General features: G+C 40.0%; 1 protein-coding gene across 3 annotated transcripts in view; it reads left to right on the forward strand.

Moving 5' to 3' along the window:
• The window catches only part of ATP10B (ATPase phospholipid transporting 10B (putative)), a 234,335-nt gene that overhangs the window by 160,305 nt on the left and 48,684 nt on the right, over nucleotides 1–25,346 (forward strand). For all 3 annotated transcript variants that reach the window (XM_030212611.1, XM_030212612.1, XM_030212613.1), the window contains 5 exons: nucleotides 3,025–3,156; nucleotides 4,997–5,124; nucleotides 6,803–7,055; nucleotides 7,472–7,704; nucleotides 20,352–20,543. In XM_030212611.1, coding sequence (XP_030068471.1) covers nucleotides 3,025–3,156; nucleotides 4,997–5,124; nucleotides 6,803–7,055; nucleotides 7,472–7,704; nucleotides 20,352–20,543 — 938 coding nt within the window. The remainder of the gene's footprint in view (nucleotides 1–3,024; nucleotides 3,157–4,996; nucleotides 5,125–6,802; nucleotides 7,056–7,471; nucleotides 7,705–20,351; nucleotides 20,544–25,346) is intronic.

Here is a 25,346-nt window from a genome sequence, read left to right on the forward strand (position 1 = left end):
CCATCTCCCGATTTGTGTCAGAAGATGGGCGCCCTTCTCTTTTGAAAATAAGCCTGATATTGAGATCTTTAAGTCTATCTACATAGGCTTTATGATGAAGATCACTGACCATCTTAGTTGCCGCCCTCTGGAATGACTCCATCCTGTTTATATTTTTTGAAGGTGTGGTATCCAAATATGTACACAATATTCTAAATGAGGTCATGCCAGAGTCTTATACATGGACATCATCACCTCCTTTTTCCTACTGGCTATTCCTCTCCCTGTGCACTCAAGCATCCTTCTACCTTTTGCCATCTCCTTTTCTACCTGTTTGGCCACCTTAAGGTCTCATAAACGATCACATCCAAGTGCTGCTTCTCTTTCATGCACAAAAGTTCTTCACCCCCTAAACTATAATACTCCCTCTGGTTTTTGAAGCCCAAATGCATGACACTGCATTTTTTAGCATTAAATCCAAGCTGCAAATTCCAGATCATTCCTCTAGCTTCGCTAATCCTTCCTCATGTTATCCACACCATCAGGGATGTCTACCATATTGCACATTTTGGTATCATCCACAAACAGGCAAACCTTACTAGACAGCACTTCAGCAATATCGCTTACAAAAATGTTTAAAAGAACCAGCCCAAGAATCAGTGCTGATTGGCTCATTACTCAATTAAGTTACACATGTTAAATTGGGCACATGCCCAATTTAACTCACATAACTGTTACCTGCCTGTTTACTAAGCCGCACTAAGTGAATGGGTCAGGTCAGCATTAGCGTGTGGCTTAGTAAACAAGAGGGTTAGAGTTATATATAGAATCTGACCCATAGTATACAAACTAATGATTCTTTTATTTTATTTTTTATTTCTTTATTTGCAATAATTTTGTATACTGCTCTAGCTGATGGGCAGAACAGATCGATGTACAGGCTAAAAAAATAGGAAACAAGAAAAGAACTCCATTAATGTATAGGAAAGCAGGGTGTTAAGTTTAGAGGCATAAGCATTGCAAAAAGAAGGTTATTCTTTTGTTGCTGTTATAGTATTAGACTGAACTCTTACTCTTATGCCTTTTACTCAAGGTAAATTGCAATACTGTTGTGATGAGCATTATAGGAGAAGAACTGTGGGAATCACTGTTTCTAAAGCCTTTTTATAATGAATTGTTAATAAAGAAACAGTCACACTAATCACCTTCTTCTTGTCCTAATTATTATCATACCTAATATTCTGTCAAGGAAACAAATTTATGAATTAAATAGGCATGCTTCATGCTCTGGCTTCTGGGGGGGGGGGGGGGGGGGGTTGTGGGAAGAAAGAATAAGAGGAAGAAGGACCTATCAGGAACTTGTTGACTTCTAATTAATTACATATTGATGGAATTTTAAGGGAAAGATAGCTGCCTTAAGAAAAGTGGCCTCTGTAGTAGTGCATCTGCAAGAAACAACAAAACTAGAGGGCCCTTTTACTAAGCCGCATAAGCACCTATGTGCGCCCAATGTGCGGCAATTCCAAGTTACTGCCCAGCTACCATGTGGCCCGTGCAGTAAGTTCATTTTTTACTTGCAGTAGAAAATATTTTATTTTCTGGTGTGCAGGCGGTAATCGGGCAGTAATCGGCATTTTACCTGCGTAGACCAATACCACCCAGTTACTGTGTGAGATCTTACCACTAGGTCAATGGCTGGCACCCCTATATGGGCATCTATAGTGTCTCTAGCATTTAGCATGCACCGCTAGCGCACCTTAGTAAACAGGGCCATAAGGTGTCTATAATAACCAGTTACCCCCAGATTTTATATATGGTGACTAACCTGTGCACGCAAATTTAGGAGTGCAGCCAAATTGTGCAAACAACTTAATTAGTTAACAAGCCAATCGGTGCTGATAATTGGCCACTAACAAGCAATTATCGGCACTAATTGACACTGATTAGAATTTATGCACGTAACTTTCTAAGCGAATTCTGTAAAGTGGTGCTTGTGAATTCTAACGAGCGGATCTCAAAAGGGTGCGTGGCCGTAGGTGTTCCTAAAAATTACACGCACGGTTATAAAATATGCCTGATCCGTGCCTAAGTTAGATGCGGACATTTACACCAAGTTTTATTTGACGTAAATGATTGCGCCTAAACTTTAGTTGTGGGAATGTGCACCACACAAATTCTATAAACTGGGCCTAAGTTTATAGAATAGCGCTAAGCAGAGTTTTTTTGGCAGAATATATAGAATTCACCCCTTAATGAATATTAATGTTCAGCATGCTACCTAATTAAAGAACAATTGCAATTTGTACTTTGTAGGTCATGAGACAGTACAAAGATCTGGGTTTCCTATCCCATTGTAAACCATAAAATTATACTGCTTTAACATAAGAACATAAGAATAGTCATACTGGGTCAGACCAATTGTCCATCTAGCCAGTATCCTGCTTCCAACAGTGACCAATCCAGGTCACAAGTACTTGGCATAAACCCAATTAGTAGCAACATTCTATGCTACCAATCCCGGGGCAAGCAGTGACTTCCACCATGTCCATCTCAATACCAGACTATGGACTTTTCCTCCAGGAACTTGTCCAAACCTTTTTTAAACCCAGATAACGCTAACTGCCATTACCACATCCTCCAGCTATCAGTTTCATTGAGTGAAAAAATATTCCTCCTATTTGTTTTAAAAAGTATTTCTATGTAATTTCATTGAGTGTCTTTGTACTTTTTGAAAGCGTGAATAATCAATTCACTTTTACCCTTTCTACACTCTCTTATCACCCATCCATCTCTCCCTGTCTCTCATCCACCCAACTCTCCCTGTTTCTCACCTAACCCATCCCATCTCTTCCTGTGAGACTGCCTTTGGAATGCTTTTGTGTTTCACTTACAAATTCTGATATGTGTTAACATTTGCTCATTTCTGATCTGAAGAAGAAGGGTTACCTTCGAAAGCTAATCAAAAATGTATTACGTTAGTCCAATAAAAAAGGTATCATCTTATTTTCTTTTTTTATGTTTGTTTTATTTCTATTTGCTACCTAGGTCATGAGACAAAAGCAATGCTGAACAACAGTGGCCCTCGGTACAAACGCAGCAAGATAGAGAGGCAAATGAATGTTGATGTCTTCTGTTGTGTGGGGATCTTATTCATCATGTGCTTCATTGGAGCATTAGGTAAGATGTTAGAAAAGCCATGTCCTTCCTTAGAAAATATAGTTGGAAGTGGAAATCTTATTCATTAATGCTAAGTATTCTTCAACTCATACCATTATCCAAAGCAAGATTGTTTTATGATTTGTGTCAGAAGGACATACACTTGAAAACTTTTGGCAGCTTAGAATGAGGGGGTAATTATTAAGGATTTGGCATTTTAGCTAGAGCCCACATTAATTATCCTTAAAATGCACAAAATGACAACTAAGCTGTGTTGTATTACCTTAATGCACATTAAGTTACCACAGAATACATAATAGTGATATATAAAGCATGCAAATCCATGCAAAACATCTCATTATTATGGAAATCTGATAATACAGCTTGCAGTGAACACCACAAACTGTGTTATTACAAGAAAAATAATGCCTGCAGCTTGATACTCCCAAGCAGCAACTTAAAGGGGATAGGGATTAAAGGCTTCTTCTCCATCTTTTTTCCAAAGCCCCTCCATCACGAAGCCCATCCCAAAAAACCCACATCAGCTCTCCCTCAAAGACCCCCATGGCAAATATCCCCTGAAGAGCCACCCTTTCCCCCAAAGACCCACCAGCCTCCTGTGGGTACCTTCCCCCCCCCCCCCCCAAGCCTATCCCTAGTTGCTCCTGCCCCTGTTGGCACTGGATTCAAAATGGGGATCACTCCTGTCTGGAACTCCTAGACACCAAAGGTCTCTACAGCTAGGTCCAGCAGGGCATACAGTGGGGTGACTTAGGGGGAAAGGTGGACTGTTCAGGGGAGGATTTGTGATGGGGGAGTCTTTGAAGGAGGTTTGTGATGGGTTGTTTTCTGGAGGGAGGTTCTGATGGGAAACATTCGAAGGAGGATTTGAAATGGGGAGGGGGGCATCCCTTTCATTTTTGTGGCTCTAAGTTAATACTGTAATCAGTATTTACAAACTCTACCCTAAAGGCATCCCTAATCAGTCAGGGTTTCTAGATCGCTGTATTTTTATGTTTTCTCATTAAATCATTTGCCTTTGCCTTAAAAGAATTTCTAAACACTATTCAAAGTAAATTGATATCCATAGATAGGAATAGAAGCCACACACTGATACCATGAACAAGTGGTGGAAGTTATATGCATACCATAGGTAAGGTGATTCCCTCTGAGAATAGCTTCAACTATTGTATTTTCTCTGTACATTTAGATTTATTATTTATTATCCTCTCTTGTCTAGGGTGGAAAACAATAAAGCACACATAATAAATACAAAAATAAAAAAAAATAACTATTACAATATAAAACTGTACTATCACTAAAAATAGCAAATTACTATAGCTCAATATGCTCAAATTCAGAATTCTGGGAAGCAAGAGAACACGTTTATATCTGAGGCTAAAAATAGAAAACTGCTGTATTTGCTTACTTATTTGGATTTAGCTCTTACCTTTTTTTTTAGTAGTAGCTCAGGGTGAGTTATATTCAGATACTGTAGGTATTTCCTTGTTCCCAGAGGGCTTACAATCTAAGGTTATGCCTGGGATGGTGGAGGGTTTTATGGCTTGCCCAGGATCACAAATGCAGCACTAGGATTTGAACCTGGCTTCCCTGGGTGTCACCTAGTGCTCTAACCACTAGGCTACTCCATTTCTTTTACTTTTGTGTGATTGGATGCCTGGGATCCAATCAAATAACATTATCTAGAATAGCACTGGATTGAACAGCTGTTACCTGGTTAATCCCGTATAGACCACAAAGGATCTAGCATAGCTCGTTAAAGCTGTTCAATTAATTTCACCATACCTAAGCACAGTCTGGATATTATTCAACTGAAACCATTTGTTTCCATTTGCTCTAGGGCATGGCCTTTGGACTGTATCATTCAATGAAAGACCCATCTTTGATACTCCAGAAAGTAATGGCACGCACATATCTCCTGCTCTTGCTAGTTTCTACATGTTCCTGACAATGATCATTCTTTTGCAGGTAATATTTTGAACTGAGATCAAAAGGTTGTTTTAGCCCCACAGAAGCCTTACTTTGCATGATTTTTGAGAATTAGATACTTCCACAAATAAATTAGACAAGATGACTTTAGAAAAGATGTGCCTAAATTTATGTGCAACCCCTCAGCTTAAGCCCCATTCTATAAACCACGTGGCTTATAGAATAGCACTTAAGCATTTTTTTCCCATGCCAATTTTTTAGGCACAATTTATAGAATTCACCCCATAATTGCTGATCTAGACTTTGCACTTAGCATCTTGCATTTTAGTGCCTACCTTTACGTGACCTGTAGAGAATTACTCTCTTAATTATATATCTCCCTCAATGTATACCTTGGCACTTAAAGTTAGGCACCAATTGCATACACAGGTTATAGAATACTAGCTCTTATGTGCATATGCCCCCAAATTCTATATATAGCGCTTTGAGTTGTGCGTGCAAATTTGGGCGTATTCAATTTGCATGTGAAATTTAATTGAATAAAGACCTAATTAGTGCTGATAATTGGGCCCTAGCAATCAATTAATGGTGCTAATTGGCTTTAATTTGAATTTATGTGCATAAATTTAGACACTGTGATCCACACAAAAATTGTACTTGTGGCTCCAAAAAGGGAGTGTGGCCATGGGAGGATCATGGGCAGATCAGGGGCATTCTTCCAATTTATGCATGTAGTTCTAGAATAACAGGAATCCGCACCTAATTTAGACATGAGGATTCACACCAGGTTTCAGTTACCGTAAATGCTGGCACCTCAAGTTAGTTGTGGGTCTCGGCATAAGTGCTATTCTATAAACAGCGCCTAACTCTGAACACCCTTTATAGAATAGCGCTATAGCACCAGTATTTAGGTTACGTGCATCACTTGGCGCACTCACCCCCCCCCCTTTTACAAAGCTATGCTAGCAGCTGCCGCGCAGTAATGCCAACACAGTCCATTAGTGCACCGGCAGCCACTAGGTGAGGTTAGTACAAAGTCTGGGGGAAAATACAATAGGAGGAAATATTTTTTCACTCAATGAATAGTTAAGCTCAGAAACTCTTTGCTGGAGGATGTGGTAACAGCGGTTAGCGTATCTGGGTTTAAAAAACTTTTGGACAAATTCCTGGAGGAAAAGTCCATAGTCTGCTATTGAGGCAGCCATGGGAAGCAACTGCTTGCCCTGGGATTTGTAGTATGGAGTGTTGCCACAGTTTGGGTTTCTGCCAGGTACTTGTGACCTTGCTTGGCCACTGTTTGGAAAACAGGATACTGGGCTAGTTAGACCATTGGTCTGACCCAGTATGGCTACTCTTATGTTCTTACGTTTATGTTCATAGACATGGCATAATGGTTGGTGCCTACATTTTGGAATGGCAATGCCAACTTATACTAGAATCTTGGTGCCTAGATACTCTTATAGAATTGGCACTCAGCGCGTGGCATTGAGGTACCTGAAATGAGGCACCAAGTTATAGAACTGCCCCCATAATTCTTTGGCTGAGGTAGGATGAAGATGTGGTGCTTTAGACTGTTATCAGTTTTCCGTTAATTTCAGAATTTTTATGGTTACAAATGGAATAACCTTTGGAATAGATGGGCAGATTAATATAAGACTGTACTGATATAAGGGAAGGCCTATCAGACCATCTTAACATTTTTATACCTTTCTTTCAGATTGTGATTCCTATTTCCTTGTATGTGTCTATTGAATTAGTAAAGCTGGGGCAGATCTACTTTATTCATAATGACCTTGATTTGTATGATGAAGAAATAGACTTACCAATTCAGTGTCGTGCCTTGAATATCACAGAGGATCTGGGGCAAATCCAATATATCTTCTCTGATAAAACTGGAACTTTAACAGAGAATAAAATGGTATTTCGACGATGCACCATTGCAGGCAATGAGTTTTCCCATCAGGAGAATGGTAAGACATGTTGAAAATGTTTGAATCACTTGCAAGACCCTTCTTACAAAGATCTGTTAAAGCTATAACTCTATTTTTCATTACTAAATATTCATATCTGTCAGGAAAATATATATTTTTTGAAGAGGTAAATATATCTGTTTGTGAAGGCCACTGGGGCATTAGCATTAAAAGGAGTGCCTTTTCCTTGTGAAATCCAAATCCAGATCTCACAATCTTGTCTCGCTAGATAAGTCCTGAGAGTGTGAAAATAGACCAAGAGATCTATCTACGTACCTGAAAAGTTCATAGATATGAGAGGAAAAAGCCACCCTTTTATTATTCCTTATTTCTGTTATCAGTTTTGTACATTTAACATAAATAGAATATTTTCTGACAAAGAAAACTAATTTGTAATTTCTTAATTATTTTTACAGCAAAACGCCTTGAGAGCTATATTGAAATGGATTATGAAGAAGATGACCCAGCAATGCATAATATACCATGGCATAATCTACATTTCAGCAACCAATCTACTGTGAGGCAAAGGGGGACCAGAGCCCTGAGAAGGTGTCATAGTGCCCGGGCACATTTCCAGGGCCACTGTCGAAAGAAGTCAGAGGGGCGTTTTGACATCCCACCATCTCAAGTGGCTTTCAGCAGTCCACTAGTGAGTAAGACCATTCTCAGTGAATCTTTTGGCCCTTGAGCTATACTTAAGGGGCTGATATTCTAACCACTTACAATTAAAGTTTGGAAGCTAGACTGACCACTTTGAAATGTGTTGATCCCAAACATCTGGATTTAGACCCGCAAAGTCTGAGCTATCCCTGGACCAGGGTTAGGTTGAGGGACATAAGTTAGCCTGACAGAATTGATTTCCAGTACTAGCAGTTGAACTCAAAGATCATATATATTCCCGGAGTTGGTACTCTCCTCACCGGAACCTGTAAGCCACATTGAGCCTACTGCTATGTGGGAAAGTGTGGGATACAAATGTAATAAATAAATCTAGCCAGTCAAAATATTTATTTATTTAAGACCAATTTTAGCTGCAAATCTAATGGTCTGTTATATTCAATGGATCTCAAAGTGGTTTTGATGCTGTACAATGTAATTCACCCTGGAATATGGCTAGCAAAGCTGCTCTGCTCCTAAGGGGTTAGCTGAATAGTGAACTGATATTTGGGGGGGTGTTAGAAGCAGAAAGGAAATTACCTTTTGTTTAATTATAGCTCTGACAGTGAATGCAATGCTAGACAAACTGCATGCAGACATGTAATGAGGGTATTACAATCCATAAAGAACTTATAGTCTGATTTGGAGAAAATAAAATATACACACTAAGAGGATGAGGAGCAGAGCAATAATACAAAGTGTTGGATAAATGGGGATTGTGACTTAATAAGATTAATATTCACTAGGGAACCTAACTTAAAAATTATGAGGGCAACTCAATAAACTAGGCCTCTCTATTTAGGCACCTGAGGATGCACAGTGGGAGCTGATTCTATATTGACACTGGGGCATCCAGCTTTTATTGTAGAATACTAGCAAAAACTGGTATCGGCATGCCTATTATTTATATGCTTGTAGTTATAGCATTATAGAATAGGGTCCTATCGCAGAGCCTCAGGGCACCTAAATGGAGGTGCCCAGTTATGGAATACCCCCAATGTATGTAGTTTCCAACCATACCCATGAAACAACCTTTCCACTCCTCCACTCTCCCCCCCCCCCTCCACACACACACACACACACAAACACATACACATGGGTAATATGACTAAAAATATGAATATTATGAGAGTCAGTGCATACATACACAGGCAACTGAAAATTCCCTTATGCAGACTCAGTTGACTGACTTCTGTAATACCTCTTAATAAGCATGAAAATCACAGCTCAGGGAAGATGTTCCGACAAATGTGCCCAATAGGGAAGGTCTCCATTAGACCATCCTAAGCAATGTACAGAAAATCTACAGAAAAATAGTAATAATTTGTTAGAATTACAAATGAAGAGGTGTGTATGCAAGAATATTTGGCCATGGAATACAAGCTGCACCTCATTTTAATTAAGAGCTCGTGATAATAGGAAGCTGGCTAATATCAGAAAGGAGGAATCAAGGTTCAGATACTGTATGTAAATAAGTCAATGAAGTAAGACAACATGAGGAGACATGGAGAAAAGTATTCATATAATATAATTACTGTGATTTCTCAATAATGTATCTTAGCTATTAAAAAAAAGCCATATAAGCATTCAACAATAGAAGTTCTATATGGTACAATGAATCCATTTTTCCTGCATTTAAAATCAACCTTCATCCTTGTAAAACCATGTGTGTTGTGTCGTACAAGGCCTGTGAATCTTGAGATAAAGGAATTTCCTCTTTCCTCCCACTGCAACCCACGTGTGTTCTTAAAATGTTTCTGCATAACATCTGTTGCATGCATAATGCAAACATAGGAGATAGAATGATTAATTCTCCTGTCTTTTTCCTCACTTGGTTCTTTTTAAAATCGAAATCTTTCTTTTATTTGTCAGGCAGAAATAATTTTCTAATTGTAGCCCTCCAGCCCTTTCAAGAGTGTTACAACTACCTTAGAAATCTTACTGCCCACCTTTCCAATTAGAGGCAGGTCTCACTTGATTCATTATTCATACTTGTGATATGCATTTCATTCTCTCCTCCCCCCCCCCCCCCCCAATCCCCACTACCCTCAATTCCTTAGCTGAGTTTTGCTGCTGAAAGTTATCAGCTGTCAGATTCTTAAGATGCCAATAACAAACGCTTTAGAGACAAGTTATTGCAAAATTATGTGCAAGCTGGATATTGTGAACTGTTTTAGCTTGAATACAGAGCTAGTACCAAACCATGGTGGCTACTGCATTTTGGAAATTCATTATAATTGAGTCTATCTACTAAACAACTTTCCAGAATTCAGATGATTCAGAATCAGCCACTAGGTTGATATTTCGGAAAACTCAGCTGGATCATATAAGCCTTTTATTAGGCGTATTGGACTGGTTGCCTGTGAAGTCTTCTAAGCAATGCCTTGGGTTATTTTTAAGGCAGTCTGTTTAGTTTTTATATTCTTGAAATGTTTGTGTCCTGAAGGTGGACCTCAATTGCTAAATGTGTTAAAATCTAGGACAGTTTCCAGAAGATGCAATCATCTATTGCTAGCTTTTCCTTCAACAAAAAATATATGATTTAAGGCTGCTTGTTCTCAATTGTTTTTCTTCTTAGCTGTACGCTATTGGAATAATCATCTATCTGAATTACTCTTGATGGAGAATTATCTTTTGTTTTGTAAAGCATTAAAAAAAAGTACCTGTATACTAGAGCTGGGGAGCTTTAGGTTTTTTACTCATTAATTAAGTATTTCTCTGCTCTGATCTTGCGTAATGTCTGATGTTTGTTTTCAGTTTCTTATTTTAATTTGAGTGTGATTCACCTTGAATTTTATATCAGAGAGTTGGCAAGAAATAAACTCCTGATCTTATAATCATAATCACTTATGGTTAATTTGACATGTGGAAGACTGTAAAGAGGAAATTCTATTTCCGAATTGGACCTTCTGCTACTTGGTCATTGGTGGAGTGTAAAACTTGGTAGTGAATGAAAGCTGTTTCCAGCATTAAAGTAGAAATCAGCCCTTCCTTTAGATGCACCACAGGACATTCTCTGGACAAAACAATGCCCAGGACAAGGGTTTTTTTATTTTTATTTTTTATTTGTAGCATTTGTATCCCACATTTTCCCACCGATTTGCAGGCTCAATGTGGCTTACATTTGCCGTAATGGCGGTTGCCATTTCCGGGTAACAGATTTACAAAAGGCATTGCATTAAGATGCATACATACATGGTAAAGAAGAATACGTTATGGTATTGCATATTAGTTCCTGAGTGATAGATTAGATTGTAACATACATTAGGTCATCGACTATAGAGAGACCATAATCGACATAAGGATTAAAGTGGTAGTGCTTGATTATTATTATTAAAGAGGTTATACATTTAAGTGGTAAAGAGTTTGGTTTTTCTAGTTCATGTGCAGTCTTATTATTTAGCATTGAGGATGGATGTTATTGGTATGCCTTCTTGAACAGTTCAGTTTTCAGTAGCTTTCGGAAGATAGTTAGGTCTTGCGTTGTTTTTATGGCCTTCGGTAGTGCGTTCCATAGTTGTGTGCAGATGTAGGAGAAACTGGTTGCATATGTGGATTTGTATTTTAGCCCTTTACAATTGGGGTAGTGGAGATTGAGGAATGAGCATGCTGATCTTTTTGCGTTCCTAGTAGGCAAGTCTATAAGGTCTGACATGTAGGCCGGGGCTTCCCTGTGAACGATTTTGTGGACCAGGGTGCAAACTTTAAACGCAATTCGTTCTTTTAATGGGAGCCAATGCAGTTTTTCTCTTAGGGGCTTGGCACTTTCGTATTTCGCTTTCCCAAATATGAGTCTGGCTGCTGTGTTTTGGGCGGTCTGAAGCTTCTTAATGATTTGTTCTTTGCATCCAGCATAAATGTCATTGCAGTAATCTAGATGGCTTAGTACCATTGATTATACTAGGCTGCGGAATACTTCCCTTGGGAAGAAATGTTTGATCCTTTTAAGTTTCCACATTGAGTAGAACATTTTCTTTGCAGTATTTTTCGCATGGTCTTCGAGTGTGAGATTTCGGTCAATTGTGACTCCCAGAATTTTCAGACTGCCTGAGACTGGAAGGGTGTAGTCTGGGGTGTTTATAGTATTGGGTTTGTTTGTGTTATATTGAGAGGATAGGATGAGACACTGTGTCTTTTCTGCGTTTAGCTTTAGTTGGAATGTGTCCGCCCATGAGTTCATTATTTGGAGGCTGTGTTTGATTTCATTTGTGATTTCGGTTATATCGTGCTTTTCCCCATCCTTTATGAGTTCTTTGCTTTCACATCATGTCTCAAAAAGGCAGCATAGTACTTGTCCCCACCCCAGCTTGGCACCCCATGCAATCACTGTGCCTGTCTACCCCTTGCAACAGTGCTGCATGGTGAGCATCATTTATAACTGGCACTACAGCAAAGACATGGCAATGGATTAAACAGGGACTCTGCAGTCACTCAGCAGAACTAGTTCAACCGAATAGATCAGCCCTATTGATTCCATTGCATGTCTTGTAAACGAATTACAGTGATTGTACCAATCTTGAACATATCTCTTGAAATAGTAAGACATGAAAGGAGGTGCAGGGTCAGAAAATCAGTGCTTAATTGCTCTTACTTTGAGCTGGGTTATCAAGGTTAAAAGCATTTCAACAATTATACTGCAGGTTCCCAGAACTGCAGGTAAGAATCCAGTATTGACATCATTATTTAACAAATATTGCTTCAAGAACCAATATGTTTTCCAATAAAATGAAAACTGTAGACATTCACTCTGAATGCCCCCCCCCCCCAGCCAAAGCAGTATCTGTTCACATTCACACTTCTACACCCCCTACACAATGTTAAAATGGTGTATATAGGGTTAATAAATGCATTAAAAGAAGATGTAAATTGATTATGGTTGAATAGTACCTTTGTTTAAGAAAGCTGCCAATTCATTTCTGTAAAGAAATGTAATAATAATTTAGTCAGTGAAGCATTTAGCGACTGAGTCTGTCTTTAGATAGCCTGCTTGTTTGGAAATCAGTGATCAGGAAGACAAAGTACAAAGCCTAATTAGCACTGTTCTTCCAGAAGAGTCTTTGAAAAGTTTCTCTCTGCTCATACTCATTCTTACTTCCCAGTCTTCAAAAGAAAAAGCACAGGGGACCAAAGGAATACTCCCAAAAAATTTAAACTTTTTAAAATTGAATTTCCTTCCCACCAGCAAGTTTCTACATACCATTAGGATGAGAGAGGCCTGAGAATCAGAGCTGGCCTAGCAGGTTTCTAGAACCATAGAAGCAGAGTGTGACAATAACCCCAGAACACTGTCAGTTGCAGTCTGATCTAGTATCACTTTCCTGCAGATAAATTGTAGAGAACACGGGGACAGGGGCCCGCAGTAACTGCGGGGATGGGGACGGGGACAGATCCCACAGGGATGGGGTGGGAATGGGGACACATCCCACGGGGACAGGGCAACCTGTTATTTACGTTTGATACAGACAACAATATTTTTATTTTTTTTGAAAAACAAGCAAACATGCTGGCCACAGCTAGCAAAATTTGCATAGGGGATCCTGTACATCCTGATACCAGCATTTTCTAAGAAGATATCTTCTGTTGCAGGAGGGACTGTGGAAGACAGGAGAGCTAAACTGAATCCTGAGACTGGTGATGACTTCTTATTCATCCACAGATTAAAAACTCATAACAGTGTTTCATAGGGCATATTTCTCTCCTCTAGGTCATACAGAACAGGTTGTATTTTGTACGCCTAGACAATTTAACAGGGTGGATTAGGATTCCTTGGGGTAGTAGAAGTCAGTTATTGTTGGGGTTGGAAGGGTAGAGGATGGTGGTGGTGGGAGGGTTATTATAGCTGCTAGTTGTTGTTATTGTTTTCTATTTGTAATTTATACACAACAGTTGCACAGCATATTGTTCCTTTTTATACTTTAATACAAAGATTTAAATATAAAATCATAAGTGTTTCAGGCTTCTGCAGATGAGAACAGAGTCCACGGGGATGGGACAGGGACAGGGATAGAACCTGGGGACGGAGATGGGGCCTGCGGGGATGGAGTAGGGATGGGGACAAATCTTATCCCCGTGTCATTCTCTAGTATTGACAGCAAGTTGTGTAACATTGATGCTACAAGGTAGGAAAATAGTGAAAAGCACCAAAAGGGAACATATACCTATAGGGGATAAAACCACCAGCATTTTAGTATTTCTAGTCTGCTTCTTTGTCTGCTGGACGGAACGGGGACATTCCTAAAATTAACGCATGTTGTTTTATAATAACGGGAATATGCTCCTAATGTAAGTGTGTACATTCGCACCACGTTTCAGTAGTTGCAAATGGCCATAGCTAAAGTTTGGCATGATTCCCAGGCATAAGCGCTATTCTATAAGCCATGCCTAACTGTAAGCACGGTTTATCGAATAGCGCTTTTTTCAGAGCCGATATTTTTGGCGCCATATGTAGAATCTAGCCCTAAGTGTGACCCAGTTATAAAACTGTCCCCTTTGTACAGAATTTCAATGCTAAATGTAGGGTGGCAACCATGGCCACAGGATATAGTTGTGCTAAATCTATCTAATCATGATTCAGGTGTATTTCAGATGAAAGCCTAGTCAGTTGTGTTCAACTGAATTTTTCCCTAAAGACAGCCAGCTAAAATTAACCAGATTTTTTATTCATTCAGTCTTTTTTTAAACTGACCCTTTTCTGGGAATACTCATTGCTGTACCTCTGTCTAGAATGCTACTTAACAATGCCATGTGTCTCAAGCACAACAGATTAATTACACCCTGGATTGTGTAACTTCAGTGTCTGAAATAGAATATTCATTACCATAAAAGCAGTGCTGGAACCAAGTACAAATGTACTCGAAATAGCACTGTATTAAACATAGGGTGTATTGTCCCTTCCCCTCCCCCTCCCCAAATCCCAGAGGTTGGTGCCCTCTAAATATAAAACCCAAGGCAATGCTCCAGTTGTTCCACCCTAATTCTGGCCCTGGATAAAATAAAGGCATTTTGTTAAACACTTTAAAAGTGCATAGCAAATGAAATATTTCAAAAAGCATAAAGTGGCAAAAAAGATGCACATACCCCCAGATTCTATAAATAGTGACTAAAGTTCCACATGCAAATCAGCACACGTAGCCAATTGTGCATAGAACTTAATTGGTTAACAAACCAATCAGCGCCATAGTAACATAGTAGATGATGGCAGATAAAGACCTGTATGGTGCATCCAGTCTGCCCAATAAGATAAACTCATTGCATATGGTATGAAGTGATACATCATATGTATACCTGATCTTGATTTATCCTTTTCATTTTTAGGGCATAGACCGTAGAAGTCTGCCTATCACTGGCCTTGTTCTAAAATTTCTGAAATTGTTGTCAAAGCCCCTGAACAGCTCCACTCCAGCCCATCAAAATCTATTCAGCCTCGATCAGGGCACAGACCATAGAAGTCAGCCTAGCACTAGCTTTCCTACTTAATCTCCGCTAAGCTTCTTTGGATCCAATTCTTATCATCAGGATTCCTTTGTGTTTGTCCCACACATTTTTGAATTCTGTTACCGTTTTCATCTCTACCACCTCCCACGGGAGGGCACTCCAGGTATCTACCACCCTCTCAGTGAAAAAATACTTCATGACATTATTCCTGAGTCGGCCCCTTTCAACATCAGTTCATGCCCTCTGGTTCTACCACCTTCCCATCTCTGGAAAAGGTTTGTTTGCGGATTAATACTTTCAAATATTTGAACATCTATATCATATGACCCCTGTTTCTCCTTTCTTCCAGGGTATACATGTTTAGGTCAGTAAGTCTCTCCACGTATGTCTTGCTATGTAAACCCCCTACCATTTTAGTCGCTTTTCTCTGAACTGCTTCAAGTCTTTTACATCCTTAGCAAGATAAGGCCTCCAAAACAATACTCCATGTGGAGCCTCACCAACGACTTGTACAAGAGCATCAACACCTCCTTTCTTCTGCTGGTTATACCCCTCTCTAAGCAGCCTACCATCCTTCTGGCCGTGGCCGCCGCCTTGTCGCGCTGTTTTGTCACTTTGAGATCTTCAGACATCATCACCCCCAAGGTTCCTCTCCTGAACCAAGCTTACCAATCTCTCCCCTCTTATCTGGTACATCTCTTTTGTATTTCTGCACCCCTAGTGCATCACTCTGCACTTCCTGGCATTAAATTTTAACTCGACTAACCAGCATGGAAACAGTAATGCTTTGACACTGGACCCCCCACTCAGAAGATAAGTGATTTGCTTTTTCACAATTTGTTCTGTTCAAGAGTGAAAATCGGGACTATACAGACAGATTGTAGAATTTACATAGTCAGCTCTGTCAAGGGCTGGTAGGGAGGGTCCAGGAGCTATGATGTTACAATAAGAAGTGTCACCCAATAAGTGTTACCATGCTGGATGGTTACTAGGAACACTACTGAACACCATAATTATTAAAGTAAATGATAATTATTAAAATTTACTGAATAGTTTAAGACTGGTAAATCAATAATGGAGATTCAATAGATATTACCAGTACATATGTTTTGACCCCCAAATTCTAATAGAATTAAATTTTATCTGCCAGACCCTCAACCATTCTTCTAACGTTTGGAGATCCCTTCTCATGGTTTCTACTCCCTCCAGGGTATCTACTCTATTGGCTTTCTTCATGTCATCCAAAGAAAAGCAAACCTTTCCTTCTAACCCTTCAGCAATGTCTCTCACAAATATATTAAATGGAATCGACCCCAGCACTGACCCCTGAGGCATTCCACTACTCACCTTCCTTTCCTCCAATTCGATTCCATTTACCACCACCCTCTGCCGCCTGTTGGTCAATCAGTTTCCTATCCAGTTCACCACTTTGGGTCCTAAGTTCAGCCCTTTCAGCTTATTCACAAGTCTTCTGTGAGGGACTGAATCAAAGGCTTTTCTGAATTCCAAGTAGATCACATCTACCGCATATACTTCATCCAGTTCTTTGGTAAAGCCACGTTGCCTCAGATCCTGTATCCTTTCCTTTCCTTCAGCAGCAATTCCATTATTTTTCCTACCACCAATGTGAGGTTTTCCGACCTGTAGTTTCCCACTTCTTCCCTATCTCCGCTTTTATGAAGAGGGACCACATCAGCTCATCTCCAATCCTGCGGAACATCTCCCATCTCTAAAGATCTATTAAATAAATCCTTAAAAGGTCCCACAAGGATTTCTCTGAGCTCCCTCTGTATCTTGGGATGTATCCCATCCGGCCCCATAGCTTTATACACTTTCAGATTTTCAAACCGTTTATAAACACTTTCTTCCGTGAACGGCACTATATCCAGTCCATTCCCAGATATATCCTCGGCAGCCGATCGGGGTCCTTCTCCAGGATTTTCTTCCATGAACACCGAAGTGAATTATTTGTTTAGTCCATTCACTTTATCCTCATCTCTCTCCACATAGCTATTCTCAGTATCGTTCAGTTTTGCAATTCCATTCCTATTTTTTCTTCTTCCCTAGTATATCTAAAAAAGGTTTTGTCACCTCTCTTTACTTCTTTAGCCATTTTTTCTTCCGCACGTGCTTTCGCTAGTCACATTTTTGTCTTTGCTTCTTTGAGTTTAATCCGGTAATCTCTTGTTGCATTCTTCTGTATTTCTTGAATGAAGCCTCTTTTGCCTTTATTTTTACAGCCGCTTGTTTGGAGAACCATATAGGCTTCCTGTTTCTCTTGTTTTTGTTTACTTTCCTCGTATAAAGATCAGTTGCCATATTTATAGCGGTTTTCAGTTTATAGCAGTTTTCAGTGCTGATAATTAGAAGCTAACAAACAATTATCAGCACTAATTGGGACTAATTAGGATTTATGTGCAAGACTTGCTAAGCGTATTCTATAAAGTGATGCATGTAAATTGAACCTTGTGGATCTCAAAAGAGGGTGTAGCCATGGGAGGGGTATGGGCAGGTTGTGGGTGTTCCTGAAAATTATGCGCACTGTTACATAATATGCCTGATCTGTGCCTAAATAAAACATGGGAATTTACACTAGGTTTTAGTTGGCATAAATGCCTGCGCTAAAATTTTAGTCACGGGCCGGCCACTACGCATATTCTATAAACTGCTCCTAACGTTAGGCGAGCTTTATAGAATAGAGCTAAGTGTGGGTTTTCTCAGTGCCAATTTTTTAGGCACCATATATAGAATCTAGCACTTTACGTCAATTCTATAATGGTGCATAGGAGTGCCTAAGCTAGGCATAAGACGGCATAGATGCACCAAAACGTAGGCGTGGAAGCTTCTGTCAGCTCAGTGGCAGGTGTAAATGTGCCATGCCATGCACATAACTTGCGTTATTCTATAATCTGTGTGCATCGCTAGTTAAAACTCACATGATATGCCCACGCTTCGCCCATGGTAATCACTGCCCTATTACCGCAGGGTTAGCGCAGGAGCCCTTCCCGTCACCTCAGTGGGTGTTAGTAAGTGCTCCCTCCCCTCCTGCATGGCCACTCGGTATGTTCAATATTACTGCATGACCATTTCTTTTGTCGGCCTTTTTACCTGCTGCGCTTAAAAGGGCCGCAGCGCATGGCAAAAACGGCTCCCGCTGCTAGCGCATGGTCCTTTTTACCGCAGCTTATTAAAAGGGTCCTTAAGAGACCCAAGGGCACATTTTATAGCACAGCATCCAGCGCTTATATGTGAAACTGCCAGTCACGCGTGTTTGTTCTATTATACTGTACATATGGGAGCATTATCGGTGCCTAACTTTAGATGCACCTTATAGAACTGCTCTTTAATTCTCTAATGCTTAGCAGTACTAAAGAGAACCTGTCAGCTTTATCTCTAGTTGCTGTCATCGAATGTGTCTCTGAGTGGAGATGAATCCAGAATGAATAATGCTGCCGACTTCTAATCCCTCAGACAGAGCGAGCCGTGGCATGACTGCTAATAATCTGACTACATTTCATTGAGGAGTGAGCCTGGAGAATGAAATCTCCCATGTCAAGTGTTTCAAAATGTCATTGTCCTCCAGACAATGAGGAAAGCATTAAAGCAGAATTCAGCTTTTTTACCTTCAGCAGCTCACGGGGGATGGCCCCCCGCAGTAACCAGGGCTGCCTCATGTTTTTTGCTGAGTCCTGTGAGAAGTAATGATCTCATCCACTGTCACTGTTGGTATCTGTCATTTTACTGAGACTGGATCATTTATCTCTTTTTGTATGTATTTTTTATATCCATTCTCCCCTGCCACTCTTTCCAAAATGGTTCAGTTTTTGATAGGTTGGTTTTGTTTTGTTGTAAAGGAAATGCCACTGGAAGTCTTTAGTCAAACAGTAAAAGGTTTGAGAGTTAGTTCAATGTCATTATTTTAAAGACCACAGCAGTTGTGTAACACAGAGGTTCAGCAAGGTTCTTTTCTTCAAAATGTGGGTAGGAAAATGCTATTGAGGCATCTATTCTTTTTAGACGGCAGGAGACCTTAGTGCTGTATTAAGCCTGCATTTCATTGCCACACCAAGTTTGTATTTTATTTACAATTAGCTTATACCTTTCAAGGATAGCTCAAAGCAAGTTACATTCAGGTATAGCAGGTATTTCCCTGTCCCCATATGGCTTACAATCTAAGCTTATATCTGAGGCAATGAAGGGTTATTCCCTCACAACTTCTGAGCGTCTTGCAACACTCCTGGAAATGTCACTTGGTCTTCCTCCTGCCAGCAGGCCAGGCTGCTCCTTTCAGTTGCATCTGCCCCCTCTTTAGGCCTCTCTAGATACCACCACCAGCCACAGAGCCTAGTGCAGTCATATTAGCCCTAAAAAGAGCCCAAATGCAGTTGCATGTAATAAGGAAACTACTCCAAGTGAAAGTTGTGTGGACATCATGGTTTGCATAGCAACATACCCAAGAATTCTATAAATGGCACTTTAAATTGTGCATGCAAATGTGGTCATGTGCCCAATTTATGTCTGCAATGTAATTGAATAATGAGCTAATTAGCGCTGATAATTGGAATTTTAACAAGCAATTATTGGTGCTAATTGGATTTAAATAAAATTTGCATGCCTAAATATAGGCACGGGATTTGTGCATAAATTTTACGCACAAGTCCAAAAAGGGGTGTGGATATGGGAGAGTCATGGGTGAATCAGAGGCATTCCTTTAATGTATGCATCTTGTTATTGCATTCAGGGGATCCACGCCTAATTTAGGCACAGTGATTTACACCGGGGTTTCGTTGGTGTAAATGGTCGCACCTAAAAGTAGTTGTGGTTCCTGGATCTAAGCGCTAGTCTATAAACATCACCTAACTGAGCACCATGTATAGAATAGCGCTTAGCAATTTTTTCAGTGCTAATTTTTTAGGCACCATTTATAGAATTTATACCTTAATCAACATATGTTGATTGAGATTTGATTTCAGCTTATCATTCAACCTAAACAAAACTGTATAATCATAGGCATTGATGTTCAGTGCTAGTTAACTAGATAGAAGAGGCTCTTACCCAGTTAACTAGCACTGACTGGGTCCCCAAAGGATATTCATCAGCACAAAATTGGATAGTGCCATTGAATATCTTGTTTGACTGCTGCAACACAGTTTGGTTGTGTCGGCACATGAGACCTTCACTGAGAAATTCTGTCTTGTGCTTCAGGAAAAGGATGTTGCTCCAGATCACACACTGTTGAAGAAGGTGAAAGATGCCACTAACCAGACTGATGAACTATCACGGTGTAATCCAGCAAGTGGCCGCAGACCAGAGACCTCCCCCATCAATGACTTCTTCCTGGCTCTTGCCATCTGTAACACAGTGGTGGTGTCTACAGCAACTGAGCCCAGGCAAAGGGTAAGGATGCTGATACTACTTCCGTGAGATTGATTAAATATTGTGTATCTTTTGTGAAACAAGCTGCTGAAAAACCTGGCAGCAAGGCCTGTGCAAGCAAATAAGGTGCCCTTGGTGAGCCTTCAGAATTGGGTACCCTTAATTAACTTTTAGGCCTGTAAACTCCTGAGAAAACTAAGGAATCATGGGATAGGAGGCAATGCCCTTCTGTGGATTAAGAATTGGTTATTGGACAGAAAACAGAGGGTAGGGTTAATTGGCCATTTTTCTCAATGGAGGAGGGTGGAAAGTGGAGTGTTGCAGGGATCTGAACTGGGATCGGTGCTATTTAACATATTTATAAATGATCTGGAAATCAGAATGATGAGTGAGGTGATTACATTTGCAGATGACACAAAACTATTTAAAGTTGTCAAAACGCAAGCAGATTGTGAAAAATTGCAGGAAGAACTTAGGAAACTGGAAGACAAATGCAAAGTGATGCACTTTGGGAAGAATAGTATGAATCATAGTTATTTAATGCTAGGGTCCACTTTAGGAGTCGGCATTCAAGAAAAAGATCTAAGTGTCATTGTAGACAATAAGCTGCAATTTTCTGCCAAGAAAGCAAACAGGATTCTAGAAATTATTATGAGAGGGATGCAAAATAAGACCAAAAATATTATAATGCCTTTGTATCGCTCCATGGTGCAACCTCACTTAGAGTATTGTGTTCAATTCTTGTCACCGTATCTCAAAAAAGATATAGTGGAATTAGAAGAGGTTCAAAGAAGAGCGAGCAAAATGATAGAGGGGATGGAACTGCTCCCATATGAGGAAAGACTAAAGAGGTTAGGGCTCTTCAGCTTGGAAAGAGACGGCTGGAGGGTGGTTATGATTGAGGTCTACAAAATCCTGAGCGGTATGGAGCGGTTGGAGATGAATCGATTTTTCACTCATTCAATGAAATTTTATGGAAATACTTTAAAAAAAATAGGAGGAAATGTCCATAGTCTGTTATTGAGATGGACGTGAAGGAGGTCACTGCTTGCCCCAGAATTAGTAGCATGGGAATTGTGCTACTAATTGGGTTTCTGCCACGTACTGAGTCAGACCAATGGTCCACCTTGTCCAGTATCCTGGTTTCAACAGTGGCCAATCCAGGTCACAAGTACCTGGAAAGATCCCAAATGAGTAAAACAGATTTTCTGCTGCTTATCCTAGAAATAAGCAGTGGATTTTCCCAAGCCCATCTTAATAATGGCTTATAGACTTTTATTTTAGGAAATTATCCAAATCTTTTTAAAGCCCTACTAAGATAAATGCTTTCACCACATTCTCTGACAATGAAATCCAGAGCTTAATTACACATTGAGGGAACAAATATCTTCTCCAGTTTGTTTTAAACTTACTACTTAATAGCTTCATTGTGAGCCCCCAAGTTCTAGTATTTTTGGAAAGAATAAAAAAGTGATTCACATCTACCCATTCCATTCAGTATTTTATAGACCTACATTATATTTATTTATTTATTTATTTATTTATTTATTTATTTACTTACTTACTTATTTGCTTATTTATTTATTTATTTATTTCAACATTTCTACCCCACATTTTCCAATTAGTATTGTTTCAGTTATTTCAGTACCTCCCCTCAGCTGTCTCTTCTCCAAACTGAAGAGCCCTAGTCGGTTTAGCTTTTCCGCCTAGGGAAGTCATCCTATCCCCTTTATCATTTTTATTGCCCTTCTGTGTACCTTTTCTAATTCCACTATATCGTTTTTGAGATTCTGTGACCAGAATTGCATACAGTATTTGAGGTACTGTGACACCATGGAGCAATACAAAGGCATTCTAACATGAACATAGCAGATGATAGCAGATAAAGACATTCTCAGTTTTGTTTTCCATTCCGTTCCTAATAATTCATAACATTCTATTTGCTTTCTTAGCCACTGCTGCACACTGAGCAAAGGGTTTAAACGTATCATCAATGATAACACCTAGATCTTTTTACTGGGCGGTGACTTCTAATGTGGAACTTTGCATCACTTAGCTATAGTTTATGTTCCTCTTTCCCACATGCATCACTTTGCCCTTGCTCACATTAACCCTCGGATTCTATAGAAGGCATGGTGAGTTGTGCAAGTTAAATTGAGTGTACGGCCAATTTATACACGCACCTTAATTGACTAACAAGCCAATCAGTGATGATAATTGGCCGATAACCAATTATCAGCACTAATTGGAAATAATTAGAATTTACACGTGTATTCTAAAAAGAGATGTGTGCAAATCCTAACATGTTTAGCTGAAAAGGGGGAGCAACCATGGGAAGATTGTGGGCGTGTCAGGGCATTCCACAAATTTACACGCGTGCTTATAGAATTAGGGGGATTTAGGCACAGGTATTTACACTAGGATTTCCGTGGCATAAATAGCCACACCTAAATGTAGGCGCATTCACCAGCCCTATATGCTATTCTATAAACTGTGCCTACCTGTAGGTGCAGTTTATAGAAAAGTGCTAAGTGCTTGCACGTATTTTTTAGATGCCATTCACAGAATCTGGCCCTAAACATAATCTGCCCTTAGGATGCCCAGTGTCCCAGTCTCATAAGGTCCTCTTGCAAATTAAGTCACACACTTCCTGCTTTTGCCCATGCATTCAGTGTAAGGATGGGTCGTTATTCCTGTTCAGAAGGAATGGATCATCAGAAGTTTAGCAGAGATTGGGTGGCAGTGCCAGTGGTTGGGAGGCGGGGCTAGTGGTTGGGAGGTGGGACTAGTGCTGGTCAGACTTCTACGGTCTGTGCCCTGAAAATGGCAGATACAAATCAAGGTCAGGTATACATATAAAGTAACACATATGAGTTTATCTTGTTGGGCAGACTGGATGGACCGTACAGGTCTTTCTCTGCCGTCATCTACTATGTTACTATGTTTGAAATGAATGTCATCTACCAGTCATAGTGCGCTCTCTTTGCAAATAGTGCACGCTCTTTTCCATCTAGGGTGCATGTGCAAACTATTGGGAAAGATTCTGCACTATCTCCTTGATTCTGTAAAGGTCTCCAAAAATTGTGTACGCAAAGTTAGGCATGTTCCCGATTTGCGTGCATAATTTAATTGAATAACAAGTCAATTAGTGCCAATAATTGGCTTTTTAACAAGCAATTTATTGGCGCAAATTAGATTTAATTGGGACCAACATGTGTAACGGTAGGGATCAGTACCTAAAATTTATGCATGTTCCAAAAATGAGGTGCAAAAATAGTAGGGTCATGGGTGTTTTGGGGTAGAATGGGGGCGTGGCTTTGAGTTACACATGTAATCACAGAGTAATGGTGCTCCGCGCATAAATGTAGAGGTGGGCAGTTGTATCATGTTTTCATTAGTGCAAATGGCCATGCCTATATTTACACGCAATTCTTCACTTAAATGTGTACTCTATAAACCACACCGAACTTTAGGCATGGCTTATAGAATACTGCTTAAGCAGGATTTTTTGGCACCAATTTTTTTAGGTGCCATTTACCCCTATGTGCACATAGTGTGCACTCTTTAAGAAAAGAGAACATTAACAACATTCCCTGAAAGTGAAAAAATTTGCAAATAAAAACAACACCACAGTGGAATGACACTTGGATATTTCATGTTAGGCCATGGATGAATTATCCACCATGCTTTTTAGTATAGTTTCCTACAGGGACACTGGTTTTGTAAAACCATCACGTCTATGTGTCTTTCTATCTGTTCTCTTGTAACTACTGCTGCTTATTATTTTTGTAGCATTAATACATGAGCAGAGTCTGTGGAATGTACAGACTACTCAAAGCATACAGATAAGAGACTTTGGAAAATTCATTTATTAGATGATTAAATTTGACATGAAAAGCTAGGGTTTAAATTTTGAAGCAACCACAAAAAGGTGACTGGTTGTTATTCATCAGTACTGATCTGTTTAAATGCAGCTCCTACTCAAATATGTGCCCATCACTGGGGTCATACCTGGATTTTCAGGGGCATTGTCCAGATAGTGCCCCTGAAAATCCAAAGGAGACCGCACTATCTGGGTACTGCTGGGGCAATCTGGGGGCAGAGCCCGAGCAGAGTTTCTAGTTACGGTTTAGCAGCAAAGAGGCGATCCTAACTTTATCTGGTCAGTAAGGACTAAACTCTGTTTACAGCATCAGGTCCTGCTCTATAAACGGCACTCAAGTTGGGCGCTGTTTATAAAATAGCGTTTGGCACTGGGATGCTTGCCCAGTTTTGGGTGTGACGATTTACACCAACTGAAACCTGGTGTAAATTCTTGCACCTAAATTAGGCATGGATCTTTCTTATTCTGTAACACTGTGCACAAATTCAAGGAATGCCCATGATCTACCCGTGCTCCTCCCATGGCCCGCATCCCCTTTCGGATCTGCACTATTTAATGCCTGTTAGCACTGATAATTGATTATTAATAGCCTAGTGGTTAATACAGCGGACTTTGATCCTAGGAAACTAGGTTCGATTCGCACTGCACTGCAGCTCCTTGTGACTCTGGGCAAGTCACTTGATCCTCCATTGCCCCAGGTACAAATAAGTACCTGTATATACTATGTAAACCACTTTGAATGTAGTTGCAAAAACCACAGAAAGTCCCATTCCCATTCGTGCCCAATTATTGGCACTAATTGGCTCGTTTGTCAGACTTTGGGTGGGCACCCAAATTTGGGTGCGCAATTTTGAGTGCCATATTTAGAATTAGGGTGGCCACTGTTTGGAAATGGGACACTGGGCTACATGGACCATTGGTCTGACCCAGTATAGCTACTC

This window comes from Microcaecilia unicolor, chromosome 8 (genome assembly GCF_901765095.1).
Source record: "Microcaecilia unicolor chromosome 8, aMicUni1.1, whole genome shotgun sequence".
NCBI classification, from domain to species: Eukaryota; Metazoa; Chordata; class Amphibia; order Gymnophiona; family Siphonopidae; genus Microcaecilia; species Microcaecilia unicolor.